This window comes from Macaca mulatta, chromosome 19, assembly GCF_049350105.2.
Source record: "Macaca mulatta isolate MMU2019108-1 chromosome 19, T2T-MMU8v2.0, whole genome shotgun sequence".
Taxonomy (NCBI): Eukaryota; Metazoa; Chordata; class Mammalia; order Primates; family Cercopithecidae; genus Macaca; species Macaca mulatta.
Genome location: NC_133424.1, coordinates 12,186,985 through 12,214,655, shown reverse-complemented (window position 1 = coordinate 12,214,655; position 27,671 = coordinate 12,186,985). Strand labels below are relative to the sequence as shown.

General features: G+C 52.7%; 1 protein-coding gene and 1 long non-coding RNA gene across 9 annotated transcripts; both read left to right on the top strand.

Moving 5' to 3' along the window:
- Positions 1 to 90: 90 nt before the first annotated feature.
- On the top strand, positions 91 to 27,628 carry ELAVL3 (ELAV like RNA binding protein 3). 8 transcript variants are annotated; one of them, XM_015122959.3, is made up of 7 exons: positions 91 to 537; positions 13,432 to 13,651; positions 13,998 to 14,101; positions 21,703 to 21,856; positions 22,027 to 22,252; positions 23,480 to 23,518; positions 26,597 to 27,628. In XM_015122959.3, exons 1-7 carry the CDS (start codon positions 529 to 531, stop codon positions 26,925 to 26,927), a joined length of 1,083 nt encoding a protein of 360 aa, XP_014978445.1. In that variant the 5' UTR covers positions 91 to 528; the 3' UTR covers positions 26,928 to 27,628. The 8 variants fall into 8 exon arrangements, with proteins under 8 accessions (XP_014978445.1, XP_014978443.1, XP_077834000.1 ...); XM_015122957.3 differs by having other exon boundaries at positions 26,576 to 27,628; XM_077977874.1 differs by having other exon boundaries at positions 21,703 to 21,889; positions 21,958 to 22,252.
- Positions 4,188 to 6,233, top strand: LOC144336738 (uncharacterized). The gene is made up of 2 exons (XR_013409062.1): positions 4,188 to 4,263; positions 5,429 to 6,233. It is a non-coding gene; the product is annotated as an uncharacterized LOC144336738 (long non-coding RNA).
- Positions 27,629 to 27,671: the final 43 nt, after the last annotated feature.

Below are 27,671 nucleotides of genomic sequence, written 5' to 3'. Positions count from 1 at the left end.
GGAGGCGGAGCTCGGTCGCCGCGGCCAATGAGCGACGCCGGCGCTGGCAGCTGCTGCTATAAAGGGCTGGGGGCGGCGGCGGCGCGGTCCAGAGCGCGGAGCGCGCAGCGCGGGCCGGAGGGAGGGAGGGAGGGTGGGCGAGGGGAGAGGACTTGAACACCCGGGACCGGACAGGGCCGACCGAGGGGCGGCGGCGAAAGGCAGAGCGCCGCGATCTCTGTCGGGAAGCGCAACTTCCCCGGGCCCCGCGGGGCCGCGCAGGGGGCGTCCTCAACCCCGCGCCCGCTCCCTCTTTCCATCCCCTGCCGCCCGCAGGCCACCCCGGGGCCCGGCCATCCGCGCGCGCATCCCCGGGTTCGGGCCCGTCCCTGGCCCTCGAGGGAGCCGCCGCCTTCATCGCCACATCTGCAGCGGCCGCACCAGAGGCCGCCCGGGCGGGACCCCGGCGTGAGCATCAGGCGCCCCCCTAGGAGTGCACGACCCCCGGAGCCCCCCTCAACACGGACCGCGCCCGCCGGGCACACAAGAATGGTCACTGTAGGTATTCCCCTGTCGCCGAAAGGGAATCGGGACGGGGAGGAGTTGGGCCCAGGCTCCGCGGAGATTGGGCGGGTGCGGCGGAGGGGGGGGTAGGACCAGGCCTAGCTAGGCCCGGGTTGGGGGGGTAGGACCGAGCGTCGGGGCCTGAGAGTGGGCAGGGCCGCGCCCAGAGTGCTGAGGGCGCTTAGAGCTTGGCCTGAGGGGCCTTAGGGAGCCTGGCTGTGATTCGGGGGGCGTCCGACGCCGCCCTGGAGGCCAGATTGCCCCCTCTCCCGCAGGCCTGATGGGGGAGGGGCCGCGGCGGCTAAGGATGCTTCCTCCATCCAGGCCCAGACCCCGCAGGCCGCCCGGGCAAACGCAGGGCCGGATCACTGGTGCTGGGCCAAGCCAAAGCGACAAGGCATCCCCGAGAGCCCTGGGAAAGCGGGTGGCGTCGGATCGCGCGCCCCGGGCCTCGGCCGCACCCGGGAGGCGGGAGTCTCGTCCTCGAGCCCGTCGACCTTGCGGCAAGCGGGGAGGGGAGAGGAGGGGGCGCGCCCGGAGGCCCCGCGGGCCCGCCGCCGCCGCTGCAGCGTCCCTTTGTTTCTCAGCGCTTCTTCGCGGGCCGCAGCCTCGCGCGGGCGCCTCGGGCTGCGGGGAGGGGGAGGGGAGAGGAGGGCCCGCGGGTTGGGGGGGCACCTCCAGGCTCCCGGGTCCCCGCCCCCCGGGAGATGGGGTAGGAGGCCGAGACAGTCCCCCTAGGCCAGATCCAGGCTCCCCACCTCGCCAAGTCTCTGGGCCGCGAGGTGACCTTGAGCGCGGCCCGCCCGCCTGCCGGCCCGCACCGCTAGCCCCGCGCTCGGTGCTTTCAGCAGCCACGGAGCTGGTCAGCTCCCGAGCGCGCGGCCCCTCCCGCCCGGCCACGCCCTGCCTGGCCACGCCCTGGCACGCCCATCTAGGCCCCGCCCCCATGGCCCCGGGGGCCCGGCCTCGCCCGAGCCCTCGGATTCCCACTCGGCAGCCCGGGCGTATCCCGGGGGCGGGGCTGGCCAGTTATAGCCCCACCCCGGCTCCACCCCCGCCCCTGCCGCGCGACTCCGCTCCCCGCGCCGCCGCGCGTCCTTTGTCTGGTCCCGGCGCCCGGGCCTCCCTCTTCCACTCTTCCTATCTCTCCGTCTCTGCGTGTGTGTCTCTGTGCACTGTGTCTCTTTCGGGCCCCTTTTCGAGTCGTGGCTAGCAGTGGGGGTGGGGGCATGATTGGCGCTCCCTCCATGCCTGGGCCTCTCCCCTCCTGGACCCTGGGACCCGCCCACCTGGGTCTGAGAAATGAGGTCCCGGAGACCTGGCTCACCTGCTGTGTGACCTCAGGCCAGTTCCTTTCCCTCTCTGGGCCTCGTGCTGCTCACCCAGGTCTGGGAACTGGAGTGTGGCCTCCTGAGGACCTCAGAACTCCCGCAACAGTCCAGCACCTCCTAGGCGTCCTCTGATCGGTTCTCTCATTTGAAAAAGGGAACTAATGCACAAAGGGAAAGAGGGTGTGGTCAGAGGTCACACAAGGGCCTTGAGGACCTAGGTTCTCCAGTGAGCGAGCACTTGGGCAGAGATGTATCATGGGGACAGGATGGGAGGAAGAGAGGTGATAAATTAAGACCACAAGGACCCTGCATTGAAGAAGGGCCCAGAAGTAGGAGGCTCAGTCAGCACCACGTGGTAGCCCAGCCTCACCATGCATAGCCACTCAATGCCCTATTGTCGCCGGTATCCCAGGCATCTGTCACTGTGACTGGGGCCAGGGAGCGCAGCTGGGGGCCGTGGGGGTCAGACACAGGAAGTTCTAAGAAACAAGTGGCCTCAGGTGTGTTCACTGCAAAACCCCGTACGTCAAATGTATGTGCAATGGTGGAAAAGAGGAAGAGAGAGTGATGAGGCCAAGGACACAGAACGGTTCAGGGAGAGGGCAGGACAGTGGAGAAGAGAGAGAAACAGAGGAAGAAAGAGGCAGCGAGAAACCAAAAGTCTGGGAGACTTACAAGAAGCACTGGAGAGAATGAGAACTTTCCCTAACCCTCCATCTTTGATCTGCCCTCTTTGCCACCCCCCTCATCTCTGTCTGGGGCCAGTTGCCGAAGTCCCTTTGATGCCCATGTAGCCACCATCCCAGGCTGTGCACTTACTGCAGGCTGGGGCAGGGCGGGTGTGGCCTCCATCAATCTGATCCCCATTATCAGCTCAGCCGGCTCAGCCGCGGAGGAAACGCGACACTGGTCCTGCTAAGCTCTGGCACAGATGGGAGGGAGAAGGGGTGGTGGCCAGATTAGCAGGCTGGGCCTCAAGAACCCGGGTCTCACCCACCCAGTCACCTCTTCACTCCGTTCAAGTTGGGAACACCATGGGAGGGGGTCAACCGGTAACTCTTTCGGCTCTGGGGTCATTGGATCAGGAGTCAGATGTTAACACTATCCCCTCCACCTCTTCCTGTCACCCTGGACAAGTCATAGGTCCCTGTGACTAACCCTCAGTGTCCCCATCTGAGAAATGGAGCAGACCCTTCTTACCGTTCACTGTGGTTGTGGGAGGTCAGTGAAAACTTGGCACATGCTCAGTGGAGTTCAAAAATAGGGCTCTAGTGCGGTGGCTCGTGCCTGTAATCCCAGCACTTTGGGAGCCCAAGGTGGGTGGATCACATGAGGTCAGGAGTTTGAGAACAGCCTGGCCAATATGGCAAAACCCCATCTCTACTACAAATACAGAAAGTTAGCTAGGTGTGATGGTGCACACCTGTGGTCCCAGCTACCTGACTGAGGCGGGAGAATTGCTTGAACCTGGGAGGCCGAGGTTGCACTGAGCCAAGATCATGCCATTGCACTCCTGGCTGGGCAACAGAGCAAGACTCCATCTCAAAAAAAAAAAAAAAAAGGGATCTAGCACGTCCAGATGCAGTTGCTTGTGTACTGACAACTGCTTATTGTGCTCTTATAGCAAATATCATCAACTCAACATAGAACTCTTACCTCAATGAGCTTAAATGTGAATTCAGAATCCATCTCCAGGGCCAGGCATGGTGGCTCACACCTGTAATCTCAGCGCTTTGGGAGGCTAAGGGAGGAGGATTGCAGCCTGGGCAACATGGCAAAACCCCACCTCTACAGAAAAAGAGAAAAATTAGCCGGCTGGGTGGTGCAAGCCTATAGTTCCAGCTACTTGGGAGGTTGAGGCAGAAGGAAGTTAAGGCTTCAGTGAGCCATGATCGCACCGCTACACTCTAGACTGGGCAACAGAGCAAGACCCTGTCTCAAAAGTAAAAAAGGAAAAGAAAAACCCCACAAAACCCTTAATGAACCAGGGTGCAAATTCAGAATCCATCTCCATACATGTGAGACCTCTGTGCCATACCTTCCTTAAGGAGGAACAGAGAGGCATAGAGAGGTGACCTAACTGTCAGAGGACAACGTGAGGAGGGTGGAGTCTGGCATGTGTAGCCCTCAGTAAATATTTGTTGAATTGAATTAATAGACTCAACCGATGGAGTGGGTTTAAATGTCATGATGCCCAGGGCCATGGCAGAGAGCAGATACTCAGCTTCGCTTTGCGGTTATTATTTTGTTATTATATTACTGGTCTTTTATAGGAGTGTGGGCTCTAAAGTCCAAACCCTGGAACTAAATTCTTTTTTTTTTTTTTTTTTTTTTTTTTTTAATTTTTTGAAGCAGAGTCTCCCTCTGTCGCCCGGGCTAGATCACAGTGGTGAAATCTCAGCTCATTGCAACCTCCACCTCCCAGGTTCAAGTGATTCTCCTGCCTCAGCCTCCTGAGTAGCTGAGATTATAGGCACCCACCACCACACCTGGCTAATTTTTGTATTTTTAGTAGAGATGAGATTTCACCCTGTCAGCCAGGCTGGTCTCGAACTCCTGACCTCACTTGATCCTCCCACCTAGGCCTCCCAAAGTGTTGGGATTACAGGCGTAAGCCACTGTGCCTGGCCTGAATTCTTGTTCCACCATTTGCTGCCTGTGCAACCCTGTTCCTATTCCTTCCTTTTTTTTTTTTTTTTTTTTTTTTCCCTTAAGAGTCAGGGTCTCACCCTCTCGCCCAGGCTGGAGTGTAGTGGCATGATCATGCTCCCTGCATCCTCAAACTTCTGGGTTTAAGTTGATACTCTCACCTCAGCCTCCCAAGTAGCCGGGACTACAGACATGCACCACCACACTCAGCTAATTTTTTCTCAAATGTTTTGTCAGAAACAAGATCTCACTGTGTTGCCCAGGCTGCTCTCAAACTCCTAGGCTCAAGTGATCTTCCTGTCTCAGCCTCCCCAGTCACCCTATCCCTTTGTGGAGACTCTTTCCTCGTGTATTAAATGGAGAAAGGAATCTCATCATGTTCAACGGCAGGAGAACCGCCTGGAAGTTTCACATGAGGAATTTTTTCTGGCACACAACAGGCACCTCAATACATGGTTACGCGATCAGTTAAGTATTAATGTTAGGAGACAGGAATGCAGAGCTGTGCAGTGCACGTTACTGCATCACAGCAGGTGCCGTGCAGACATTGCTAATCAACCCAATGCATGTTCCTTTTGAGGTCGGATGTGTCTTCAGAGTAGTCCTCCAGGCAGCCCTCCCAGGAACAACTCAGCAAATTGGAGATGCCGGGGAGCTGACCTTCTGTGCCATCTGTTTTATAAGAGTAAATGGGCCAGGCGTGGTGGCTCATGCCTTTAATACCAGCACTTTGGGAGGCCAAGACAGGCGGGTCACCTGAGGTCAGGAGTTGAAGATCAGCCTGGCTAACATGGAGAAACCCTGTCTCTACTAAAAATACAAAAAATTAGCTGTGCATGGTGGCGCGCACCTGTGGTCCCAGCTACTTCAGAGGCTGAGGCAGGAGAATCGCTTGAACCTGGGAGGTGGAGGTTGCAGTGAGCCAAGACTGTGCCACTACACTCCAGCCTGGGTGACAGAGCAAGACTCTGTCTCAAAAAGAAAAAGTAGATGGTGACCAGGTGCAGTGACTCACGCCTGTACTCCCAACACTTTGGAAGGCTGAGGCAGGAGGATCCCTTGAGACCAGCAGTTTGAGAACAGCCTGGGCAACATAGCAAGATCCCATCTCTACAAAAAATAAAAAATTAGCTGGGCATGATGAATTGCACTTGTAGTCCTAGCTAATGGAGAGGCTGAGGTGGGAGAATCACTTGAGCCTGAGAGTTCAGGGTCAGCCTGGGCAACATAGCCAGACAAGGCATTGGCCATAACGATGAAAAACCGCTCTGCAAACAGATCCAGGACTGAAGTCTGAAATTCATACCACCTAATGCCTCTGAATTCACTTTTGTCACCTGTAAAATGGAGAATGTGTTCTCAGTCTTTTATGATTGTTGGGAGGCTAACTGAAAATATGCCTCGAAGTATTTCACACAGTGCCTGGCACTCAGTGGATGCTCAGTGTCACAGAACACTCATTAAAATAACAGTATTGCCCCGTGCAGTAGTACATGCCTGTAGTCATAGCTACTTGAGAAGCTGAGATGAGAGGATTGCTGGAGTCCAGGAGTTGCAGGCTACAGTGCACTATGATTGCACCTGTGAATAACCACTGCACTCCAGGCTGGGCAACATAGCAAGACCCCATCTTTAAATAAAAGAATAATAGGCTAGGCATGGTGGCTCACAACTGAAATTTTTTTTTTTTTTTTTTGAGACGGAGTCTCACTCTGTTGCCCAGACTGGAGTGCAATGCTGGAGTGCAATGGCACGGTCCTGGCTCACAGCAACCTCTGCCTCCCAAGCAATTCTCCTGCCTCAGCCTCCCTCAAAGCTGGGATTACAGGCACCCGCCACCTGCCCAGCTGATTTTTTTGTATTTTTAATAGAGACAGGGTTTCACCATGTTAGCAAGGCTGATCTCAAACTCCTGACCTCATGATCTGCCTGCTTCAGCCTCCCAAAGTGCTGGGATTACAGGTGTGAGCCACCGTGCCTGGCTACAACTGAATTCTTAGTACTTTGGGAAACTAAGGTGGGAGGATCACTTGAGGCCAGGAGTTTGAGATCAGCATGGGTAACATAGCAAGACCCCATCTCTACAAAAAAATAAAATAAAATTAGCCAGGCATGGTGGCACATGCCTGTAGTCCCAGCTTCTCAGGAGGCTGAGGTGTAAGGATCACTTCAGCCCTGGAGGTTTAGGCTGAAATGAGCCATGATCATACCACTGCACCCCAGCCTGGGTGATAGAGGGAGACCTCGTCTCTAACAATAATAATAATAATAAATAATGTAAGTGTATTATGAGGCACGGATGATGGATGTGACAAGCCTGCTTTTTAATTCCCATGATCATGCCCGTGACAGACATAACTAACCAATTCCAGATGCTTTTCAGCATATGACTTTAGCTCGTACCCCAGGCCAATGTGACTGTAATTTGGAGCAAAATGGAGCAGAGGCTCAGAAGCACTAAGTAGTCTATCTGAGGACGCACAGCTGGGAAATGTTAGAGCTGGCACCGTTCTTGGTTGGCAGTGGAAGTTGGAAATGCACACTCTGGATCAGAAAAACTCATATGCAAATCCGTTCCACCACCATTTATATGCTGCATGATCTTTGGCAATTTTTAAAATATCTCAGTTTCCTCATGTATTAAGTGGGGGTGAAATGGGGGAGGAAAACTTCTCTTTTTAGGATTGTTATGAATAAGAACAGAAAACTTGCATGTAGAGTGCTTTGCACAGTGCCTGGCACACAGTAGTAGCCAGTATTTGGGAACAATTAAGATACTGGAGCTTGAGTCTGGGATAGCTGAGATAATGTGTACCTGCTGGCTGTTTCTAGTTCTGTGGCCACAGCAGACATTGCTAATCAATCACAGTGATCTTTCCTACTGAAAACTGTGATTTATTTTCTTTTTCTTTCCTTTTCCCTTTCCTTTCCTTTTTTTCCTTTCCTTTCCTTTCCTTTTCCTTTTCCTTTCATTTCCTTTTCCTTTTCCTTTCTTTTCGAGACAGTCTCACTCTGTCACCCAGGCTGGAGTGCAGTGGTGTGATCTCAGCTCACTGCAATCTCCGCCTCCCGGGTTCAAGCGATTCTCCTGCCTCAGCCTCCCAAATAGCTGGGATTACAATCGCCCACCACCCCACCTGGCTAATTTTTGTATTTTTAGTAGAGACGAGATTTCACCATGTTTGGCAAGGATGGTCTCAAACTCCTGACCTCTGGCTACCCACCCTCCTTGGTCTCCCAAAGTGCTGAGATTACAGGCATGAGCCACCGTGCCCAGCTTCTTCTCCTTCTCCTTCTTTTTGTGTGTGTTAGACAGGGTCTCACTGTGTTGCCCAGGCTGGAGTACAGTGGTGCCATCATGGCTCACTGCAACCTCCACCTCCTGGGCTCAAGTGATCCTCCTGTCTCACCATCCTGAGTACCTGGGACCACAGGTGCAAGCCACCATGACTAGCTAATTTTAAAATTTCTTTTAGAGACAAGATCTCACTATGTTGCCCAGGCTGGGCTTGAACTCCTGAGCTCAAACAGTCCTCCCACCTCGGCCTCCCAAAGTACTGGGATTACAGGCATGAGCCAGCACGCCTGGCCTGAATGTGGTTTCTGAATTCTTCTTAATTCTTTCCTCCAAGAAGACACTACCAATCAGTATGTTTGTTTGTTTTTGAGATGGAGTCTTGCTCTCGCCCAGGATGGAGTGCAGTGTGCGATCTTGGCTCACTGCAACCTCCGCCTCCTGGGTTCAAGCAATTCTCCTGCCTCAGCTTCCTGAGTAGCTGGGATGACATTGTATTTTTAGTAGAGACAGTTTCGCTATGTTGGCCAGGCTGGTCTCAAACTCCTGACCTCAGATGATCCACCTGCCTCAGCCTCCCAAAGTGCTGGGATTATAGCTGTGACCCACCACGCCTGGCCCAGTTCAGGTGTTCAAGTGAGGGCAAATCTATGTGCCAACTGTGCCACTGGAGAAGATGTAAGGAAATGCTGGCTACTTGACTTTCTTATGTCCCTGACGGATAAGGTCAGTCAAATCCCAGCACCGTTTCCTGATGAACTCTGAAGTGGTTTTAAAATTCTCCTCTACATAGCCCTTCATATAGCTCTTGCCAGTTGTTTTGAATTTTCAGCAAAGTGAAACAGAGGCCCTAGCAGGCATATCCAAAGACACATAGTGAGTTGTCAGAGCCGGTATCAGCCTGGCTGACTGTTACAGTAAGAAAATTGGGTCAGGTTCAGTGGCTCATGCCGGTAATCCCAACACTTTGGGAGCCTGAGGCATGAGGATTGCTTGAGGCCATGAGTTTGAGACCAGCCTGGGCAACATAGTGACACCCCATCTCTACCAAAAAAAAAGAAAATTTCTTTTTTTTTGAGACAGAGTCTCGCTCTGTCGCCCAGGCTGGAGTGCAATGGCGCAATCTCGGCTCACTGCAAACTCCGCCTCCTGGGTTCAAGCAATTCTCTTGCCTCAGCCTCCTGAGTAGCTGGGATTACAGGCACGCGCCACCACGCCCAGCTAATTTTTGTATTTTTAGTAGAGACGGGGTTTCACAATGTGGGTCAGGCTGGTCTCGAACTCCTGACCTCATGATCCGCCCGCCTCAGCCTCCCAAAGTGCTGAGATTACAGGCATGAGTCACTGCCTCTGGCTCAAAAAATCGTTTAAAACTTAGCCAGTCATGGTGGCACCCACCTGTAGTCCTAGCTACTTGGGATACTGAGGCAGGAAGAATGCTTGAACCCAGGAGTTTAAGGCTGCGGTGAACTACGATCATGCCACTGCACTCCAGCCTGGGTAACAGAGCAAGACCGTGTCTCTAAAAAAAGAAAAGAAAATTGTAGAGTGGTCTTCACATTCGGAGGGTCTGCATTTCATTTCCAGTGCCACGGCAGATAACCTATGTGACTTCAGCACGTTCCTTAACATCTTTGAGCCTCAGATTCTCCATCCATCATAGCAAAATTAACCTATACCATTTAATATTTAATTTAATTAATTATTTTATTTTATTTTAATTTAATTTAATTTATTTTATTTTTTGAGATGGAGTTTCGCTCTCGTTGCCCAGGCTGGAGTACAATGGTGGGATCTTGGCTCACTGCAACCTCTGCCTCCCAGGTTTCAAGCGATTCTCCTCAGCCTCCTGAGTAGCTGAGATTTCGGGCATGTGCTACCATGCCCGGCTAATTTTTTTTTTTTTTTTTTTTTTTTTGTATTTTTAGTAGAGACGGGATTTCTCCATGTTGGTCAGGCTGGTCTCGAACTCCCGACCCCAGGTGATCTGCCTGCCTCGGCCTCTGAAAGTGCTGAGATTATGGGTGTGAGCCACCGCGCCTGGCCTTATTTATTTATTTATTTATTACTATTATTTTTAGATGGAGTCTCACTCTGTCACCCAGCCTGGAGTACAATGGCACGATCTTGGCTCACTGCAGGCTCCGCTTCCTGGGTTCAAGCAATTCTTGTGCTTCAGCCTCCCAAGTAGCTGGGATTACAGGCGTGTGCCACCACACCTGGCTAATTGTTGTATTTTTAGTAGAGACAGGATTTCACCATGTTGGCCAGGCTGGTCTTGAACTCCTGACCTCCAGTGATCCTCCCACCTCAGCCTCCCAAACTGCTGGGATTACAGGCTTGAGCCACTGCACCCAACTTTATTTATTTATTTTTGAGACAGAGTCTCACTCTGTCGCCCAGGCAGGAGTGCAGTGGTGTGATCACGGTTTACTGCATCCTTGACCTCCCGATCTCAGGTGATCCTTCCACCTCAGCCTCCCAAGTGTCTTGGACTACAGGCACACACCACCACATTCAGCTAGTTTTTAAATTTTTAGTAGAGACAGGGTTTTGCCATGTTTCTCAGGCTGGTCTCCAGCTCCTGAGCTCAAGCAATCTGCCCACCTTGGCCTCCCAAAATGCTGGAATTACAGACGTGAGCCACTGTACCCAACCAGCTCCTACCATTTTAGAGTCTTTGTGTGAATTAAATAAACAGCATATCCTCCTGAACATATATGTAAAAATTTCTAAACCACCAAAAAATTCAGCAAGTTAAATCAAGCAATGTATATAAACAAAACTACAATATGCATGACCAAGTATGGTTTATCCCATGAAGATTGGTTTAACATTAGAAAATCAATTAATGGCTGGGCACGGTGGCTCATGCCTGTAATCTCAGCACTTTGGGAGTTCGAGGTGGGTGGATCACCTGAGGTCAGGAATTCGAGACCAGCCCGACCAACATGGAGAAACCCCACCTCTACTAAAAATACAAAATTAGCCAGGCGTGGTGGCCCATGTCTGTAAACCCAGCTACTTGGGAGGCTGAGGCCGGAAAATCGCTTGGATCTGGGAGGCGGAGGTTGTGGTGAGCCGAGATTGCGCCATTGCACTGTAGCCTGGGCAACAAGAGCGAAACTCCGTCCCCCACCCCAACCAAAAAAAGAAAATCAATTAACATAATTCATGACATTAATGTATTAAAGCTGAAAAATGGGCTGTGTGCGGTGTCTCACTCCTGTAATCCCAACACTTTGGGAAGCCAAAACAGGAGGATTGCTTGAGCCCAGGAGTTTTGGACCAGCCTGGGCAATATGCCAAAACCCCATCTCTACTAAAAGTACAAAGAAAAAAAAAAATTAGCCAGGCTTGGAGGCACATACCTGTAGCCCCAGGTACAGGGGAGGCTGAGGTGGGACGATCGCTTGAGCCTGGAAGGCAGAGGTTGCAGTGAACCAAGATTGCCCTACTGCACTTCAACCTGGGCGACAGAGCAAGACCTTGTCTCAAAAATTAATTAATTAATTAAAGCTAAAAAATTATTTCAATTGATGTAAAAAAAAGTCAGCAAAATTCAACATCCTTTTTTTAAAAAGTCTTAGGATCTAGGAATAAAACAAAATGTTCTTAACCCGGTAAAGGCCATCTGGAAAAAAACCCATAGCAAAGATCATGTTTAGCTGCAAAATGTTTAAAGCACCTCCCTTAACATCAGGAATAAAGGGCCGGGCATGGTGGCTCACGCCTGTAATCCCAGTACTTTGGGAGGCTGAGGCGGGCAGATCACGAGGTCAGGAGTTCAAGACCAGCATGGCCAGCCTGGCCAACATAGTGAAACCCTATCTCTACTAAAAATACAAAAAAAATTAGCCGGGCGTAGTGGTGGGCACCTGTAGTCCCAGCTACTTGGAAGGCTGAGGCAGGAGAATCGCTTGAATCTGGGAGGCGGAGGTTACAGTGAGCCAAGATGGTGCCATTGCACTCCAGTCTGGGTGACACAGGGAGACTCTGTCTTTAAAAAAAAAAAAAAAAAAATCAGGAGTGAAGAAGCCGCTATCACACTGTAGCCCCTAAAATGACAAGAAAAATAGATAACAGGTATAGACTGAAGATGAAAAAATAAAATTGTCATTATTTGAAGGTGTTTTATGTTATACAATAAAAGCAAAAGAACAAAATAGCTCAGTGGGAAAACTGGGGGTGGCAAGGGGAGATGGAGGCAGGTAAATGACTAGTAAGAATCTTATGCATGAAGTAAAAGACATAATTAGCACATTTGGGATAGGAATTACCTTTGGTGGGAGGAGAGAAATAAATATGTTTAGGGAAGGGCTTATGAGGCTTCAACGCTACTAAAAGGGCCAGGCATAGTAGCTCACACCTGTAATCCCAGCACTTTGGGAGGCCAAGGTGGGAGGATCACTGGAGCCCAAGAGTTTGAGACTGGCCTGGGCCACATAGTGAGACCCCATCTCTACAAATAATTTTAAGATTAACCAGACATGGTGGCATGCACCTATAGTTCCAGCTACTTGGGAGGCTGAGGTGGGAGGATTGCTTGAGCCTGGAAGGTCGAGGATGCAGTGAGCCTTGATGGCATCACTGCACTCCAGCCTGGGTGACAGAGCAAGACCCTTTTTCTTAAAAAAAGCTACTAAAAATGGGGCCAGACGCGGTGGTTCACACCTGTAATCCCAGCACTTTGGGAGGCGGAGGTGGGTGGATCACCTGAGGTCAGGAGTTTGAAACCAGCCTGGCCAACATGTCGAAACCCCATTTCTACTACAAATACAAAAATTAGCTGTGCATCGTGGCATGTGCCTGTAATCCCAGCTACTCAGGAGGCTGAGGCAGGAGAATTGCTTGAACCCAAGAGGCAGAGGTTGCAGCAAGCCGAGATCGCACCACTGCACTCCAGCCTGGGTGACAGAGCAGCCAACCAACAAGGAACAATAACAACAACAAAGAAAGCTACTAAAAGTGTTACTTACTTTTCTGAAAGCGAAAGCATTTATTTTATTTTATTTTTGAGACAGAATTTCACTCTTGTTGCCCAGGCTGGAGTGCAATGGCGTGATCTCGGCTCACGGCAACCTCCGCCTCCCGGGTTCAAGCAATTCTCCTGCCTCAGCCTCCAAGTAGCTGGGATTACAGGTGTGCGCTACCATGCCCGGCTAATTTTGTATTTTTAGTAGAGACGGGGTTTCTCCACGTTGGTCAGGCCAGTTTCGAACTCCCGACCTCAGGTGATCTGCCCTTCTTGGCTTCCCAAAGTGCTGGGATTACTGGTGTGAGCCACTGCGCCCGGCGTGAAAGCATTTCCGGTGTGAAAGCGTTTATTATTCTGTAAATGCACAGGTTGATTTTAGGCCTCTGTTTGCATATATAGTAGTTATATAAGGGACTTCTTGCAGTAAAAGACATCAGGTGATTTTTGTTTCCCTCGGTGCTTATTCCAATATATGGAGTCCCATCATTATTCCGATCCTTAGAATAATTAAGTGACCCCTTCCCATGATGAAGCCCCTATAAGACATAGCTAATTCATCACCGCCTAGCCACTCATTCCCGAAGGTCCCTGGTGTGGGGACTGGGCGGTGAGCGGATGCAACCTGTTATCTCCAGCAGATACTGGGGGCCATGGAGTCTCAGGTGGGGGGGGGCCCGGCCGGCCCGGCCCTGCCCAACGGGCCACTCCTTGGTACAAATGGAGCCACTGACGACAGCAAGACCAACCTCATCGTCAACTACCTGCCCCAGAACATGACCCAGGATGAATTCAAGAGTCTCTTCGGCAGCATTGGCGACATCGAGTCCTGCAAGTTGGTTCGGGACAAGATCACAGGTGTGGCTGCTGGAGTTGCCGGGGGAGCGGGGGAGAGCAGAGGTGGTAGCCTCAGAAATACAGAGGTGATGGGGGCAGGTGGGGCCCTTGCTGAGGTGTCTCGGGGGTAATCGAGGCAGGAAGTGGTCTAGGGATGTGAGGTCTGCTGGGGAGACAGGTGTGCCCCCTGGGTGAAGGTCTCAGGAGCAATGGAGGCAGGTGGGACTCTAGCATCGAAGGTGTCATCTGAAAATAGGAAGATGGGATCTTGGTGGGGAGGGGACAGTCTCTCAGGCCTGAGTTTGGGGGGCACACTGGCAGGTGTCAAGGCTGGGTGGGAAGGTCATCATTCTGGTTCTGCCCACAGGGCAGAGCCTTGGCTACGGGTTTGTGAACTATTCTGACCCCAATGATGCAGACAAAGCCATCAACACCCTCAACGGCCTCAAATTACAGACGAAGACCATCAAGGTTGGTGCCTCCTTCTCCAATCCCTCCACGACTGCCCACCCCAACTGACTGTCCCCAACCCCCTACTGCCACCTACCCGCCCCCACACATCCATGTCCACTGCCTTTCAGGACTCATCCCCAGAGGGGCTCAAATCTCCCCTCCAAGGCTTCCCAGCTGGGGTGGGGGCAATGACTTTCCCTCTCGAAACCTCAGTTTCCTCACCTGTCAATGGGGACAGTACTGGCTCCAGGATCTCTAGAGGCTCAGGGAGTCAGCCAGGCCCTGTAGGGCAGAGTGACCAGGGTCCCGTGAGCAGTCCCCTCCCTGCTTTTGTCATGGAAATGGGGGTGGGGGCCCATCTGCCATCTGGAGCCTAATTAGGGTCTGGGAGGGTGGGATTGGGGCGGCCCATCCCCCATCTTTGTGCAACGCTCCTCCCCCACAACCTCCCTTCTCAGCAGCTGCAGCTGGGACCCTACAAGCCCAGGTCCCCTGGGGGGGAATCGTCATGGAAACCCCCCGCTCTGGGTTCGCCTGGGGGTGTTTGGGCTCCGCCCTGCAAATCTGCTCCTGGACCCTGGAGGAAGCCAGGGTAGGGGGGTGGCCCATCTGGCCCCCAGTTCCACATGAGAACAGAGGTGCAGGAATCTCTTCCCTTTCCTGATGTGTGGGGGTGGGGATTGGGGTGGGGGAGTGAAGTTGTGACCCAATGGGTCCCTTCATGGCCAAATAGACCCAGAAGCCCAGGGCATGAGGACCCCAGACCACAGTGACATTGAGATGCAGTATTTGCTTGCGTGTGTGTATGTGTATATGTGTGTAAGCGTATGTGTGCATGTGTATGTGTGTACGCGTGTGTGTGGTGTGTGTACGCGTGTGTGTGGTGTGTGTGTGGTGTATGTGTGTGTGGTGTATGTGTGTGTGTGGTGTGCATGTATGGTGTGTGGTGTGTGTGGTGTATGTGTGTGTGGTGTGCATGTATGGTGTGTGTGTGGTGTGTGTGTGTGGTGTATGTGTGTCTGTGGTGTGCATGTATGGTGTGTGTGTACGTGTGTGATGTGTGGTGTGTGTGTATGTGTGTGTGGTGTATGTGTGTGTGTGTGGTGTGTGTATGTGTGTGTGGTGTGTGTGTGGTGTGTGTGGTGTGTGTGTAAGTGTGTGTGGTGTGTGTGTGGTGTATGTGTGTGTGGTGTGTGTTGTGTGTGTGTATGGTGTGTGTGTATGTGTGTGTGGTGTATGTGTGTGCATGTGTATGTGTGGTGTATGTGTATGTGTGTGGTGTGTGTACGTGTGTGTGTATATGTGTGGTGTGTGTGTGGTGTATGTGTGTGTGTGGTGTGCATGTATGGTGTGTGTGTGGTGTGTGTGTGTGGTGTATGTGTGTGTGTGGTGTGCATGTATGGTGTGTGTGTACGTGTGTGATGTGTGGTGTGTGTGTATGTGTGTGTGGTGTATGTGTGTGTGTGGTGTGTGTACATGTGTGGTGTGTGTATGTGTGTGTATGTGTGTGTGGTGTGTGTGTGGTGTGTGTGGTGTGTGTGTATGTATGTGTGGTGTGTGTGTGGTGTATGTGTGTGTGGTGTGTGTTGTGTGTGTGTATGTGTGTGTGGTGTATGTGTGTGCATGTGTATGTGTGGTGTATGTGTATGTGTGTGGTGTGTGTACGTGTGTGTGTATATGTGTGGTGTGTGTGTGGTGTATGTGTGTGCATGTGTGTGTGGTGTGTGTACGTGTGTGGTGTGTGTATGTATATGTGTGGTGTGTGTATGTGTGTGTGTATATGTGTGGTGTGTGTATGTGTGTGTGTGTGTGTGTGTGTGTCATCTTTTTTTTTTTTTTTTTTTTTTTTTTTTTGAGACGGAGTCTGGCTCTGTAGCCCAGGCTGGAGTGCAGTGGCCGGATCTCAGCTCACTGCAAGCTCCGCCTCCCGGGTTCACGCCATTCTCCTGCCTCAGCCTCCCGAGTAGCTGGGACTACAGGCGCCCGCCACTTCACCCGGCTAGTTTTTTGTATTTTTTAGTAGAGACGGGGTTTCACTGTGTTAGCCAGGATGATCTCGATCTCCTGACCTCGTGATCCGCCCATCTCGGCCTCCCAAAGTGCTGGGATTACAGGCTTGAGCCACCGCGCCCGGCCGTGTGTGTCATCTTGAGCTATGGGACACAGTGTTTATGATCCAGGTGTCCCGTGACTCACTGTGGCTCTGGCTGTGACACAATGGTTGTGGGACACAGTGTCTATGAGAGTGGCTGTGGTCAGGCGCAGTGGTCCACGCCTGTAATACTAGCACTTTGGGAGGCCGAGGCAGGAGGATCACTTGAGCCCGAGAGTTTGAGACCAACCTGGGCAACATGACAAAACCTTGTTCCTAAAAAAAAAAAAAAAAAATGTAATTAGCTGGGTGTGGCATCTTGCACCTGTAGTCCCAACTACCTGAGATGCTGAGCGGGGAGGATCACTTAAGCTGAGGAGGCCGAGGCTACAGTGAGTCATGTTTGCATCACCGTACTCCAGCCTGGGCAACAGAGCAAGACCCTGTCTCAAAAAGAAAAAAAAAAAAAAATAGAATGGCCACTGGCAAGTGGATCTGTGTATTTAAGACTTCGGGTAGATCCCTATGTGTCTGTAGGATAAGGTGTTTTTGTTTTGTTTTGTTTTGTTTTGTTTTGAGACAGAGTCTCCCTCTCTCACCCAGGCTGGATTGCAATGGCGCTATCTTGGCTCACTGCAACCTCTGCCTCCCAGGCTCAAGCAATTCTCCTGCCTCAGCCTCCCGAGTAGCTGGGATTACAAGCACCCACCACCACACCTGGCTAATTTTGTATTTTTAGTAGAGACGGGGTTTCTCCATGTTGGTCAGGATGGTCTTGAACTCCTGACCTCGTGAGCCACCCACCTCAGCCTCCCAAAGTGCTGGGATTACAGGCGTGAGCCACTGCACCCGGCCCAGGATGAGGTGCTTATTATTTGACAGGTGCATGTGACACTGTGACTCTGGCTGTGACCTGGTGGGGCCTCAGTGATGCGTCTGGCTCTGGCAGGATGTTTGTGTGTCATAGTGATGTGTGGGTGTGTCTACCTGTGCCCTGCTCTGCGGGATTGGGCGTGACACCGTGTGCTTGTGCTGCGGTGTGACGGGTATGTGGTTCTACGACCTTCGCTGTAATCTCTGAGACTCCCACCTGAACGTTGCTGAGAATGTGACAGTGGCCTGTGTCACCCTCTGGCTGGTTTCATCTCTGAGGCTGTGCAGTGGGGCGGCACTGCATGGCCTTCTGTCTGTCCCTGGGTGTTTTTGCCTGTGTGATGGTGTTGCGTGGTCAGTCCGGCCTGGGCTCTCTGGCAGCTGCCAAAAATATCTCCAGCTGTGTACCACGGGCGGGGCCCCATCCCAGGTTGGGGTGTGGGTGGAATTTGGTCCCTTCTTGCTCTTGGGAAACCCATGTCATGGAAGGATGGGAAAGGGCCTGTGAAAACCTCCTCTGTGTCTTAGATGGTGCTGGACCTCCAATACCCATCCAGGATCTTACCCCCAAATCTAATCCCTCAACCCAAATCTGATTCATCAGCAAGTACCCTCACAGCTCCTAGCCCCATGGGAGAGAAAAAAAGAAGAGAAACTCATCAAATATATGGACATTATTTCTTTCTTTCTTTCTTTCTTTTTTCTTGAGATGGCGTCTCGCTCTGTCGCCCAGGCTGGAGTGCAGTGGCGCGATCTCGGCTCACTGCAACCTCCACCTCCCAGGTTCAAGCGATTCTCCTGCCTCAGCCTCCCATGTGGCTGGGACTACAGGCGCCAGGCGCCGGCCACCATGCACCGCTAATTTTTGTATTTTTTTTTAGTAGACACGGGGTTTCACCATGTTGGTCAGGCTAGTCTCGAAATTCTGACCTCAGGTCATCCACCCGCCTCAGCCTCCTAAAGTGCTGGGATTACAGGCATGAGCCACCGCGCCCAGCATGGACATGATTTATTTCTTTTCTTTTCTTTTTTTTTTTTTGAGATGGAATCTCGCTCTGTTACCCAGGCTGGAGTACAGTGGAGCGATCCCGGCTCACTGCGACTCCGCGTCTTGGGTTCAAGTGATTCTCCTGCTTCAGCCTCCTGAGTAACTGGGATTACAGGTGCCTGCCACCATGCCCGGCTAATTTTTGCATTTTTACTAGAGATGGGATTTCACCGTGTTGGCCAGGGTGGTCTCTAACTCTTGACTTCAAGTAATCCGCCCACCTCGGCCTCAGATAGTGCTGGGGTTACAGACGTGAGCCACCATTCCCGCCATGGCTGTCATTTTAAAAATCACTATTACGGACATGACAGCGGCTGATGTGATTGTCTTTTTTTTTCCTGGAGAACCCCAGGTGCACAAAATTGCATTAATCAGAACCCCGCCCCCCCATTCACTCTCAAACTACTTTATCTGTTTTGTTCATTTTTTAGTTAGTTATTTCAAATGGAGGCATACACTCTCACAACTCACTGTCTCAACTCACTGTCCCAAACAAAAGCCAGACCCTTGACAATGACCCCTATCTATCAAGAGGTTAATTAGAAGAAATAGAAAATAGAGGCTGGGCACGAAGGCTCACACCTGTAGTCCCAGCACTTTGGGAGGCCGAGGTGGGAGGATTGCTGAAGCCTGGGAGGTCAAGGCTTCGGTGAACCATGATTGCACCACTGTACTTCAGCCTGGGCAACAGAGCGAGACCCCATCTCAAAACAAACAAAAACCTCACTTCACAAGAAAAAGAAAGAGGAAAGGAAGGAAAGGAAGGAAGGGAAGGATGGAGGGAGGGAGGAAAGAAGGAGGGAGGGAGGGAGGGAGGAAGGAAGGAAGGAAGGAAGGAAGGAAGGAAGGAAGGAAGGAAGGAAGGAAGGAAGGAAGGAAGGGAGGGAGGGAGGGAGGCAGCGAGCGAGCAAAAATAGATACGGGGGAGAATTGCTCATGACCACGCCCCAGCCTCGTCCTCAGGTCACCCACTGAGCATCTGAGAGGTGGACTTCTGGGCCATGCTTCCAGGACATTGATAAACATACAATGAAACAAGGTCACACAATATTCCCTGCTTTGTAAATAGACTTTTCTGTCCCCTATTTTACCATACTCGCCACTCACCACCGTCTCTGGGAAATAAATATACATGTCCATCTTTTTTTTTTTTTTTTTAGAGACAGGGTCTTGCTCTGTAGCCCAGGCTGTAGTGCAGTGGTGTGATCATAGCTCACTGGAGCCTTGAACTCCTGGGTTCAAGTGATCCTCCAGCCTCAGCCTCCCGAGTAGCTTCGACCACAGGTGTGTGCCACCACACCCAGCTAATTTTTTTTCTTTTTTTGTGGAGATTGTTAGGGGCGGGGGAGGGTCTTGCTGTATTGTCCAGGCTGGTCTCAAACTCCTGGGCTCCCTTGATCCTCCCGCCTTGAACTTGCAGAGCACTGGGATTATAGGCATGAGCCACTGCACCTGACCCACCATTTTTTTAAACACCTGCAGAGTATTTCATTGTTGGGTTGGACTCTAATTAATAATGTGATTCAGATAGTAGTGCTAAAATATGTCTAATTCCTAGTTGGGAGAAGTGCTTTGAGAAAGAGTAATAGGGGTGGTGAGGAGAGGACAAATTTAGATGAGAGAGGACAGGGAGGATGTTTCAACTGAGACCCAAAGAAAGAAGAGGGGGAAGAGTGTTCCAGGCAGAGAGAACAGGCAATGCCAGGGCCCTGAGGCTGAGACATGCCTCGTGTGTTTGGGAAAAATGGGGTAAGTTCAAGTTGCTGGAACACAGTAACTGCAGAAGAAAGTCAGGGGAGATGAGGGCAAGGGTGTGATGGGGAAGAATGTGCAGGGCTTTGTGGTCCAAGGAAAGGACCTGGGCTTTCCTGCTGAGGAAGGTGGGAGCCATAGAGAGTTCTGAGCAGATGGGGGATGTGACCTGGCTCAGGTGTTCACAGGCGCCCTCTGGCTGCTGTACGGGGAACAGATGGTGGGGGATGGGAGCAGGAGGGCCAGCGTGGAGACTGCTACGCTGGTCCAGGTGATCAGTAGTGGAGGCTGGGCCAGGGTGGGACAGTGGCAGTGGGGTGAAGTGTGTGGATTCTGGATAAGGAGGAAGGTGGAGCCTACAGGATTTACAGTGGGTTGAATGTGCATGTGAAGAACAGGTGTCGAGAATAATCCGAACCTGGGGACACAAGCACTTAGGAGGACAGAGCTGCCATTAGTGAGTCGGGGCAGATGGGAGGTGGGCGGGAGCTGGAAGTACCCATGCTGTGTGTGAAGGGCCCTTGACCCCCTCATGTGGGGCACACCTGGACGCAGGTGCCACCAGCGGTGCAGACTGAGGACATTTGGGAGTTGTTGGATGGAGCTGATGACTAAAGATCTGAATGTCCCTGGGGGGCCCAGTGTAGCTGGATAACACAGTGAGATCATGTCGCTACAAAAAAAAAAAAAAAAAAAAAATTTTTTTTGAAGATTAGCTGAGGCTGGGGGAGGTGGCTCACGCCTGTAATCCCAGCACTTTGGGAGGCTGAGGCAGGCAGATCATGAGGTCAGGAGTTCGAGACCAGCCTGACCAACATGGTGAGACCCCATCTCTGCTAAAATTACAAAAATTAGGCCAGGCATGGTGGCTCACACCTGTAATCCTAGCACTTTGGGAGGCCAAGATGAGCGGATCACAAGGTCAAGAGATCAAGACCATCCTGGCCAACATGGTGGCAGGTGAAACCCCGTCTCTACTAAAAATACAAAAAAAAAAAAAAAAAAAAAGCTGGGCGTGGTGGTGGCATGCCTGTAGTCCCAGCTAGCCGGGAGGCTGAGGCAGGAGAGTTGCTTGAACCCGGGAAGCAGAGGCTACAGTGAGTAGAGATCGCGCCACTGCACTCCAGCCTGGTGACAGAGCGACACTCCATCTCAAAAATAAAAATAAAAAATAAAAAAATTAGCTGGGCATAGTGGTGAATGCCTGTAATCTCAGCTACTCAGAAGGCTGAATCAGGAGAATCGCTTGAACCCGGGAGGCAGAGGTTGCAGTGAGCCGAGATGGTGCCATTGCACTCCAGCCTGGGCGACAGAGCAAAACTCCATCTCAAAAGAAAAAAAAGAAGAAAAAAGCTGGCCAGGAGTGGTGGTGGGTGCCTGTAGTCTCAGCTACTTGGGGGGCTTAGGCGGGAGGCTTGCTTGAGCCCAAGAGGTCGAGGCTACAGTGAGCTGAGATCATACCATTGCATTCCAGCCTGGGTTAAAAAGTGAGACCTTGTCTTTAAAAAGAAAAAAAGTCAATGTTTGTTAGTGGACTATCAAGCATGTGATAGTGATGTGAGCTGGGTATTCAAGGATCCCCTTGGGGTCACATGTCACCCCAGGGAGACATGTCCTCCCCAGGTGGCAGGTCCCCATCATTCTATACAGGCAGTGCCAAGTTGTTATAGCCACTGTGTGTCCCCTCTCCCATATCCGACTCAGCCCCACCCATGGTGACAACTCTAGAGATACTTATTGAGTGACGGATGGGTCACTTCCGCCAACTCCGTGATGGCTTAGACGTGGCCTCACTCTCTCCATCTGTGAAATGGGTCTCTGCCTCACCCCTGCCTGTCTGACCCCCTCACCCAGGTGTCCTATGCCAGACCCAGTTCAGCATCCATCCGGGATGCTAACCTGTACGTCAGTGGGCTCCCCAAGACCATGAGCCAGAAAGAGATGGAGCAGCTCTTCTCCCAGTACGGCCGCATCATCACGTCCCGCATCCTGGTGGACCAGGTCACAGGTCAGGCAGTCAGGGAGGGGGCACCTGGTGGGGGTGCTGGGCAAAGGCAGTCAGGTGGGATCAACGTGGAGAAACCGACCGAGAGTCAGGGCATGAAGCAGGGAAGGGAGGAGTGGGGTTACACAGGAGGGGACAGGGTCGTTGTGATGGACGTTCCCGCCCCCTGGCAGGTGTCTCTCGGGGTGTGGGATTCATCCGATTCGACAAGAGGATTGAGGCTGAGGAGGCTATCAAAGGACTGAACGGGCAGAAGCCGCTGGGTGCAGCTGAGCCCATCACAGTCAAGTTCGCGAACAACCCGAGTCAGAAGACGGGGCAGGCGCTGCTCACCCACCTCTACCAGTCGTCTGCCCGGCGCTACGCAGGCCCCCTACACCATCAGACACAGCGTTTCCGGTGAGCCCCCTGCCACCCACCCAGACGGCCCTAGGCTGGGTGCCCCCAAGCGTGCAGGTGCCCTGCCTGAACCCCATTCCTGCCAGGGGAGGGATGCTGGGAGGGCGCGCACACATGGGGCCAAGGAGCCTATCCGTCAAGTGCCAAGGCCAGCCGCTCGTATACAGCAGGCACTCAGTGTGTGCTGGCCACAACGATTGGCATTTAAAGATTTTGGCGTTGGCCGGGCGCGGTGGCTCAAGCCTGTAATCCCAGCACTTTGGGAGGCCGAGTCGGGTGGATCACGAGGTCAGGAGATGGAGACCATCCTGGCTAATACGGTGAAACCCCGTCTCTACTAAAAAATACAAAAAACTAGCCGGGCGAGGTGGCGGGTGCCTGTAGTCCCAGCTACTCGGGAGGCTGAGGCAGGAGAATGGCGTGAACCTGGGAGGCGGAGCTTGCAGTGAGCTGAGATCTGCCACTGCACTCCAGCCTGGGCGACGGAGTGAGACTCTGTCTCGAAAAAAAAAAAAAAAAAAGATTTTGGCGTCATCTGACTGGGTTCCAGCTCTGGTGGCCCCTTTTTCTTTCAGGTTCGTGACTGTATCTCTTTGTGCCTCAGTTTCCCCATCTGTAATAATACCAAATATTTCATGAGTCTTTGCTGTGTGCTAGACACCCTTATTTTTCTGCAACCCGATGAGAACAGAGCTTGTGTCGTCCCTGTTTTATGGACGGGGACTCTGAGGCACAGAGAGGTGTTGGGGTTTGCCTGGCCCAAACAGAGCAGAGACTCGAACCCAGGACCTGGAGTCCAAGCTCGTAGTCACTCCAAGGGGAGACAATGGAAGCCCCTTGTGGGCCCCTGGGTGGTCGGGGCAAGTTACCCACCCCTTCAAGTGCTGCGAGAATGTTGGCTATGGTAGTTACTGTTGCCTTTGTTAGCAGTTATCTTTCCCCAGGGATCCCAGCGCCTGGGCCCAGAGGGGACACGCCGGCCAGGAGGGGGAGGATGGATGAGGGGGGCAGTGCAGGCTGGGCAGTGGCGGGGCAGGCGAGAGGCGGTGCCTGAGTGACCACGGTTCCGTGCCAGGCGGTGTCTAGCCGGGCGGGCAGGGAGCAGGCAGGCGGGGGCAGGGCTCTGCTGCAGGCCTGTTGGGTGGGGGTGGGGAGGGCAGGCCGACGGTGTCACAGCAGGGGGGCATGACTGGAAGCCACCTCTGACCACCACCTCTGCCTCCACAGGCTGGACAATTTGCTCAACATGGCCTACGGCGTTAAGAGGTAACAGTGCCCCCGCCCCGCTGTCCCCACCCCTCACCACACCACCCCTCACCATCCATGCCCCTGATGCACCCCTCCCCGGCTCATCCTGAGGGCTGCAGGCTTAGACTTTTTTGCCTGGGTCTTGGAGTAGCATGGCCATTGAGAGATGTGACATCGAAGCCAGGCATGGTGGTTCTTGCCTGTGCTCCCAGTGTTTTGAGAGGCTGAGGGGCAAGGAGCACTTGAGGCCAGGAGTTCGAGACCAGCCTGGGCAACATAGTGAGATCCTTCTCTACAGTTTTTTTTTTTTTTAAAGGATTATCCTGGTGTGGTGGCACATGCCTGTAGTTCAGGCTACTCAGGAGGCTGAGGCGGGAGGATCGCTTGAGCCCAGGAGTTGGAGGCTGCAGTGAACTGTGATGGTGCCACTGCACTCCAGCCTGGGTGACAAAGCGAGACCTTGTCTCCAAAAATTAAAAAATGTGGCCGGGCACGGTGGCTCATGCCTGTAATCCCAGCTACTCAGGAGGCTGAAGCAGGAGGATCACTTGAACACGGGAGGAGGAGGTTGCGGTGAGCCGAAATCGCGCCACTGCACTCCAGCCTGGGCAACAAGAGCAAAACTCCATCTCAAAAAAAAAAAAAAAAAAAAAAAATTAAAAATGTAAAAGAAGATCTCAGTCTCAGTCTAGCAGGGGAGGAGACAGAAATGAATAGTGATGAGGGCTGTGCAGTAGAAAGGGTAACGGAGGCCGGGCACGGTGGCTCTTGCCTGTAATCCCAGCACTTTGGGAGGCTGAGGTGGGTGGAGCACGAGGTCAGGAGTTCAAGACCAGCCTGGCCAAGATGGCGAAACCCTGTTTCTACTAAAAATACAAAAATTTAGCCAGGTGTGGTGGTGGGGAGGCTGAGGCAGAGAACTGCTTGAACCCGGGAGGCAGAGGTTGCAGTGAGCCGAGCTCATGCCACTTTACTCCAGCCTGGGCGACAGAGCGAGACTCCGTCTCAAAAGAAAAAAAGAAGGGGTGACGGAGACCCAGTAGCAGAGATCCCCTCGCATCTGAGGCAACATCCACACACAGGCAGAGTGGAAAGGGAGTTCGTGGCAGTGGGAGCAGCCTGTGCAAAGAGGGCCAGAAGGAGAGAGTAGTTTGTTCCTCATGGTCAGGATTGAATGGTTCAGGCCCTTGGGTCCTCCTCTCCCAGCTGAGGGGTTTAATCGAGGGCCGGATTGCCAGCGAGGAATGTGGGTGGAGCCAATTCTGTCCTTTCATGAATTCATTCAACAGACACCTCCCAAGTGCTTACTGGGTGTTGTTCAGGGGCTAGAACAAACTCTTGCAGGGAAGATGGAGTTAATGATAATAAATACATGATTTGAAAAGGAAAGCCAGGTGCAGTGGCTCACACCTGTAATCTCAGCACTTTGGAACTCCAAGACAGTAGGATTGCTTGAGCCCAGGAGTTCGAGACAAGCCTGGCTAACGCAGCGAGACCCCACCTCTACAAAAAATTTTAAAAGTTAGCGGGGCATGGCCGGGCGCGGTGGCTCACGCCTGTAATCCCAGCACTTTGGGAGGCCGAGGCAGGCAGATCACCTGAGGTCGGGAGTTCGAGACCAGCCTGATCAACATGGAGAAACCTCGTCTCTACTAAAAATATAAAATTAAGGCCGGGCGCGGTGGCTCAAGCCTGTAATCCCAGCACTTTGGGAGGCCGAGACGGGCGGATCACGAGGTCAGGAGATCGAGACCATCCTGGCTAACACGGTGAAACCCCGTCTCTACTAAAAAATACAAAAAACTAGCCGGGCGAGGTGGCGGGCGCCTGTAGTCCCAGCTACTTGGGAGGCTGAGGCAGGAGAATGGCGTGAACCCGAGAGACGGAGTTTGCAGTGAGCTGAGATCCGGCCACTGCACTCCAGCCCGGGCGACAGAGCAAGACTCCGTCTCAAAAAAAAAAAAAAAAAAAAAAAAAAAAAAAAAAATATATATATATATATATATATATATATATATATATATATATATATATATAAAATTAGCTGGGCATGGTGGCGCGTTCTACTAGGGAGGCTGAGGCAGGAGAATCGCTTGAACCCAGGAGGTAGAAGTTGTAGTGAACCAAGATTGCGCCACTGCACTCCAGCCTGGGCGACAAAGCAACACTCCATCTCAAAAAAAATATATATATATATGTGTGTGTGTGTGTGTGTGTGTGTATATATGTGTGTGTGTGTGTGTGTGTATATGTGTATATATATGTGTGTGTGTGTGTATATATGTGTATATATATGTGTGTGTGTGTGTATATGTGTATATATATGTGTGTGTGTGTGTGTATATATGTATATAGTGGGGCATGGTGGTGCACCTGTAGTCCCAGCTACTCGGGAGGCCAAGGCAGGAGGATTGCTTGAGCCTGAGGGTTCGAGACCAGCCTAAGCAACATAGTGAGGCTGTGTCTCTACAAATCATAAAAAAATTAGCTGGGTGTGAGGGTGCCCGCCTGTAGTCCCAGCTACTCAGGAGTCTGAGGCGGGAGGATTGCTTGAGCCCAGGAGGTCAAAGCTGCAGTGAGCCATGATTGCACCACTGCACTCCAGCCTGGGTGACAGAGCCAGACCTTGTCTCTTAAAAAAAAAAAAAAAAGGCCGGGCGCGGTGGCTCAAGCCTGTAATCCCAGCACTTTGGGAGGCCGAGGCGGGTGGATCACGAGGTCAGGAGATCGAGACTATCCTGGCTAACACGGTGAAACCCCGTCTCTACTAAAAATACAAAAAAAATTAGCCGGGCGTGGTAGCGGGCGCCTGTAGTCCCAGCTACTTGGGAGGCTGAGTCGGGAGAATGGCGTGAACCCAGGGGGCGGAGCTTGCAGTGAGCCGAGATCGCGCCACTGCACTCCAGCCTGGGAGACACAGCGAGACTCCGTCTCAAAAAAAAAAAAAAAAATTGCATTAAGGGGTCACCGTTCCAAGGTCACGGCGCAGTCAGGGGTCATAAAGGCGTGAGGGGTCACAACGGGGTCGGAAGCATGCGGGGGGTCAGGGCAGAGCCCGCGTGACCCCCAAAGTAGTCCCCTGTCGCTCATCGCCAGGTTCTCGCCGATCGCCATCGACGGTATGAGCGGCCTGGCGGGCGTGGGCCTGTCGGGGGGCGCGGCAGGCGCTGGCTGGTGCATCTTCGTGTACAACCTGTCACCGGAGGCGGACGAGAGCGTGCTGTGGCAGCTGTTCGGGCCCTTTGGGGCGGTCACCAACGTCAAGGTCATCCGCGATTTCACCACCAACAAATGCAAGGGGTTCGGCTTCGTGACCATGACCAACTATGACGAGGCGGCCATGGCCATCGCCAGCCTGAACGGCTATCGCCTGGGCGAGCGCGTGCTGCAGGTCTCCTTCAAGACCAGCAAACAGCACAAGGCGTGAGCCCGCCCCGCCTGCCCTCCCACCCCCTCCCCGGGCAGCAGAGAGAGAGAAAGAGAGAGAGAGAGAGAGAGAGAGAGAGAAGGGGCCCAAGAGAGACAGCACAGGCAGCCCCACGGACGACGCGAGGGCCCCACGTCCCTGCGGAAGCCACAGGGTGAGCACTCCGGGGTGGGAGGGTCTGCAGGGAATGGGGGGGTGCCCGGGGATCCCCCGCCCCATCCTCCTGCCCCCACCCCAGGCTGGGCTGTTCACTCTCTCGTCTTGGTTTGGTTCATGGTGAAGGTTTTTGTTTCTTTTTTTCGGCTAAAAAGAATGCAGAGATGTGCCCCCACCCCCACCCTCGACCACCCCCGATGGGATGGCTTGTGGGGCTCCAGGGGGTGCCCTCCCAGACCCCCTTGCCCAGGCCTCCCCAGCACCTAGGTGGGGCCTGGGGTAGGAGGAACAGGTTTAAAAATCCCCAAAAAAGCGAACCGTGAGGAGGGGTGTGGGCACCCCCAGCCCAGTGCCCCCTGGTGGAATGCGGGGAGCAGGCAGTGGGGCTGGAAGCAGAAACAAATGAAAAAAAAAAGGGGGGGTGGGAGGGGAAGAAAAACTCTATTTTTGTAAAAAGGGAAAAAGACCTCGTGGAGAATTTTTACTGGGGATTCTTGAACTTGAAAAAAAAAAACACAAAAAAAGACAAAAAAAAAAAAAGAAAATATTTTGGCAGGCTATGTTTACCAACTGGGGCAGGGGTGGGGG

Bases quoted from the DNA above. Each gene is read 5' to 3' on its own strand.
- ELAVL3 (XM_077977873.1), top strand. The intron at 21,890-21,957 runs GTGCTGGGCAAA...GGCATGAAGCAG, and splicing joins GGAGGGGGCACCTGGTGGGG to GGAAGGGAGGAGTGGGGTTA. The intron at 22,253-23,479 runs GTGAGCCCCCTG...CTGCCTCCACAG, and splicing joins CATCAGACACAGCGTTTCCG to GCTGGACAATTTGCTCAACA.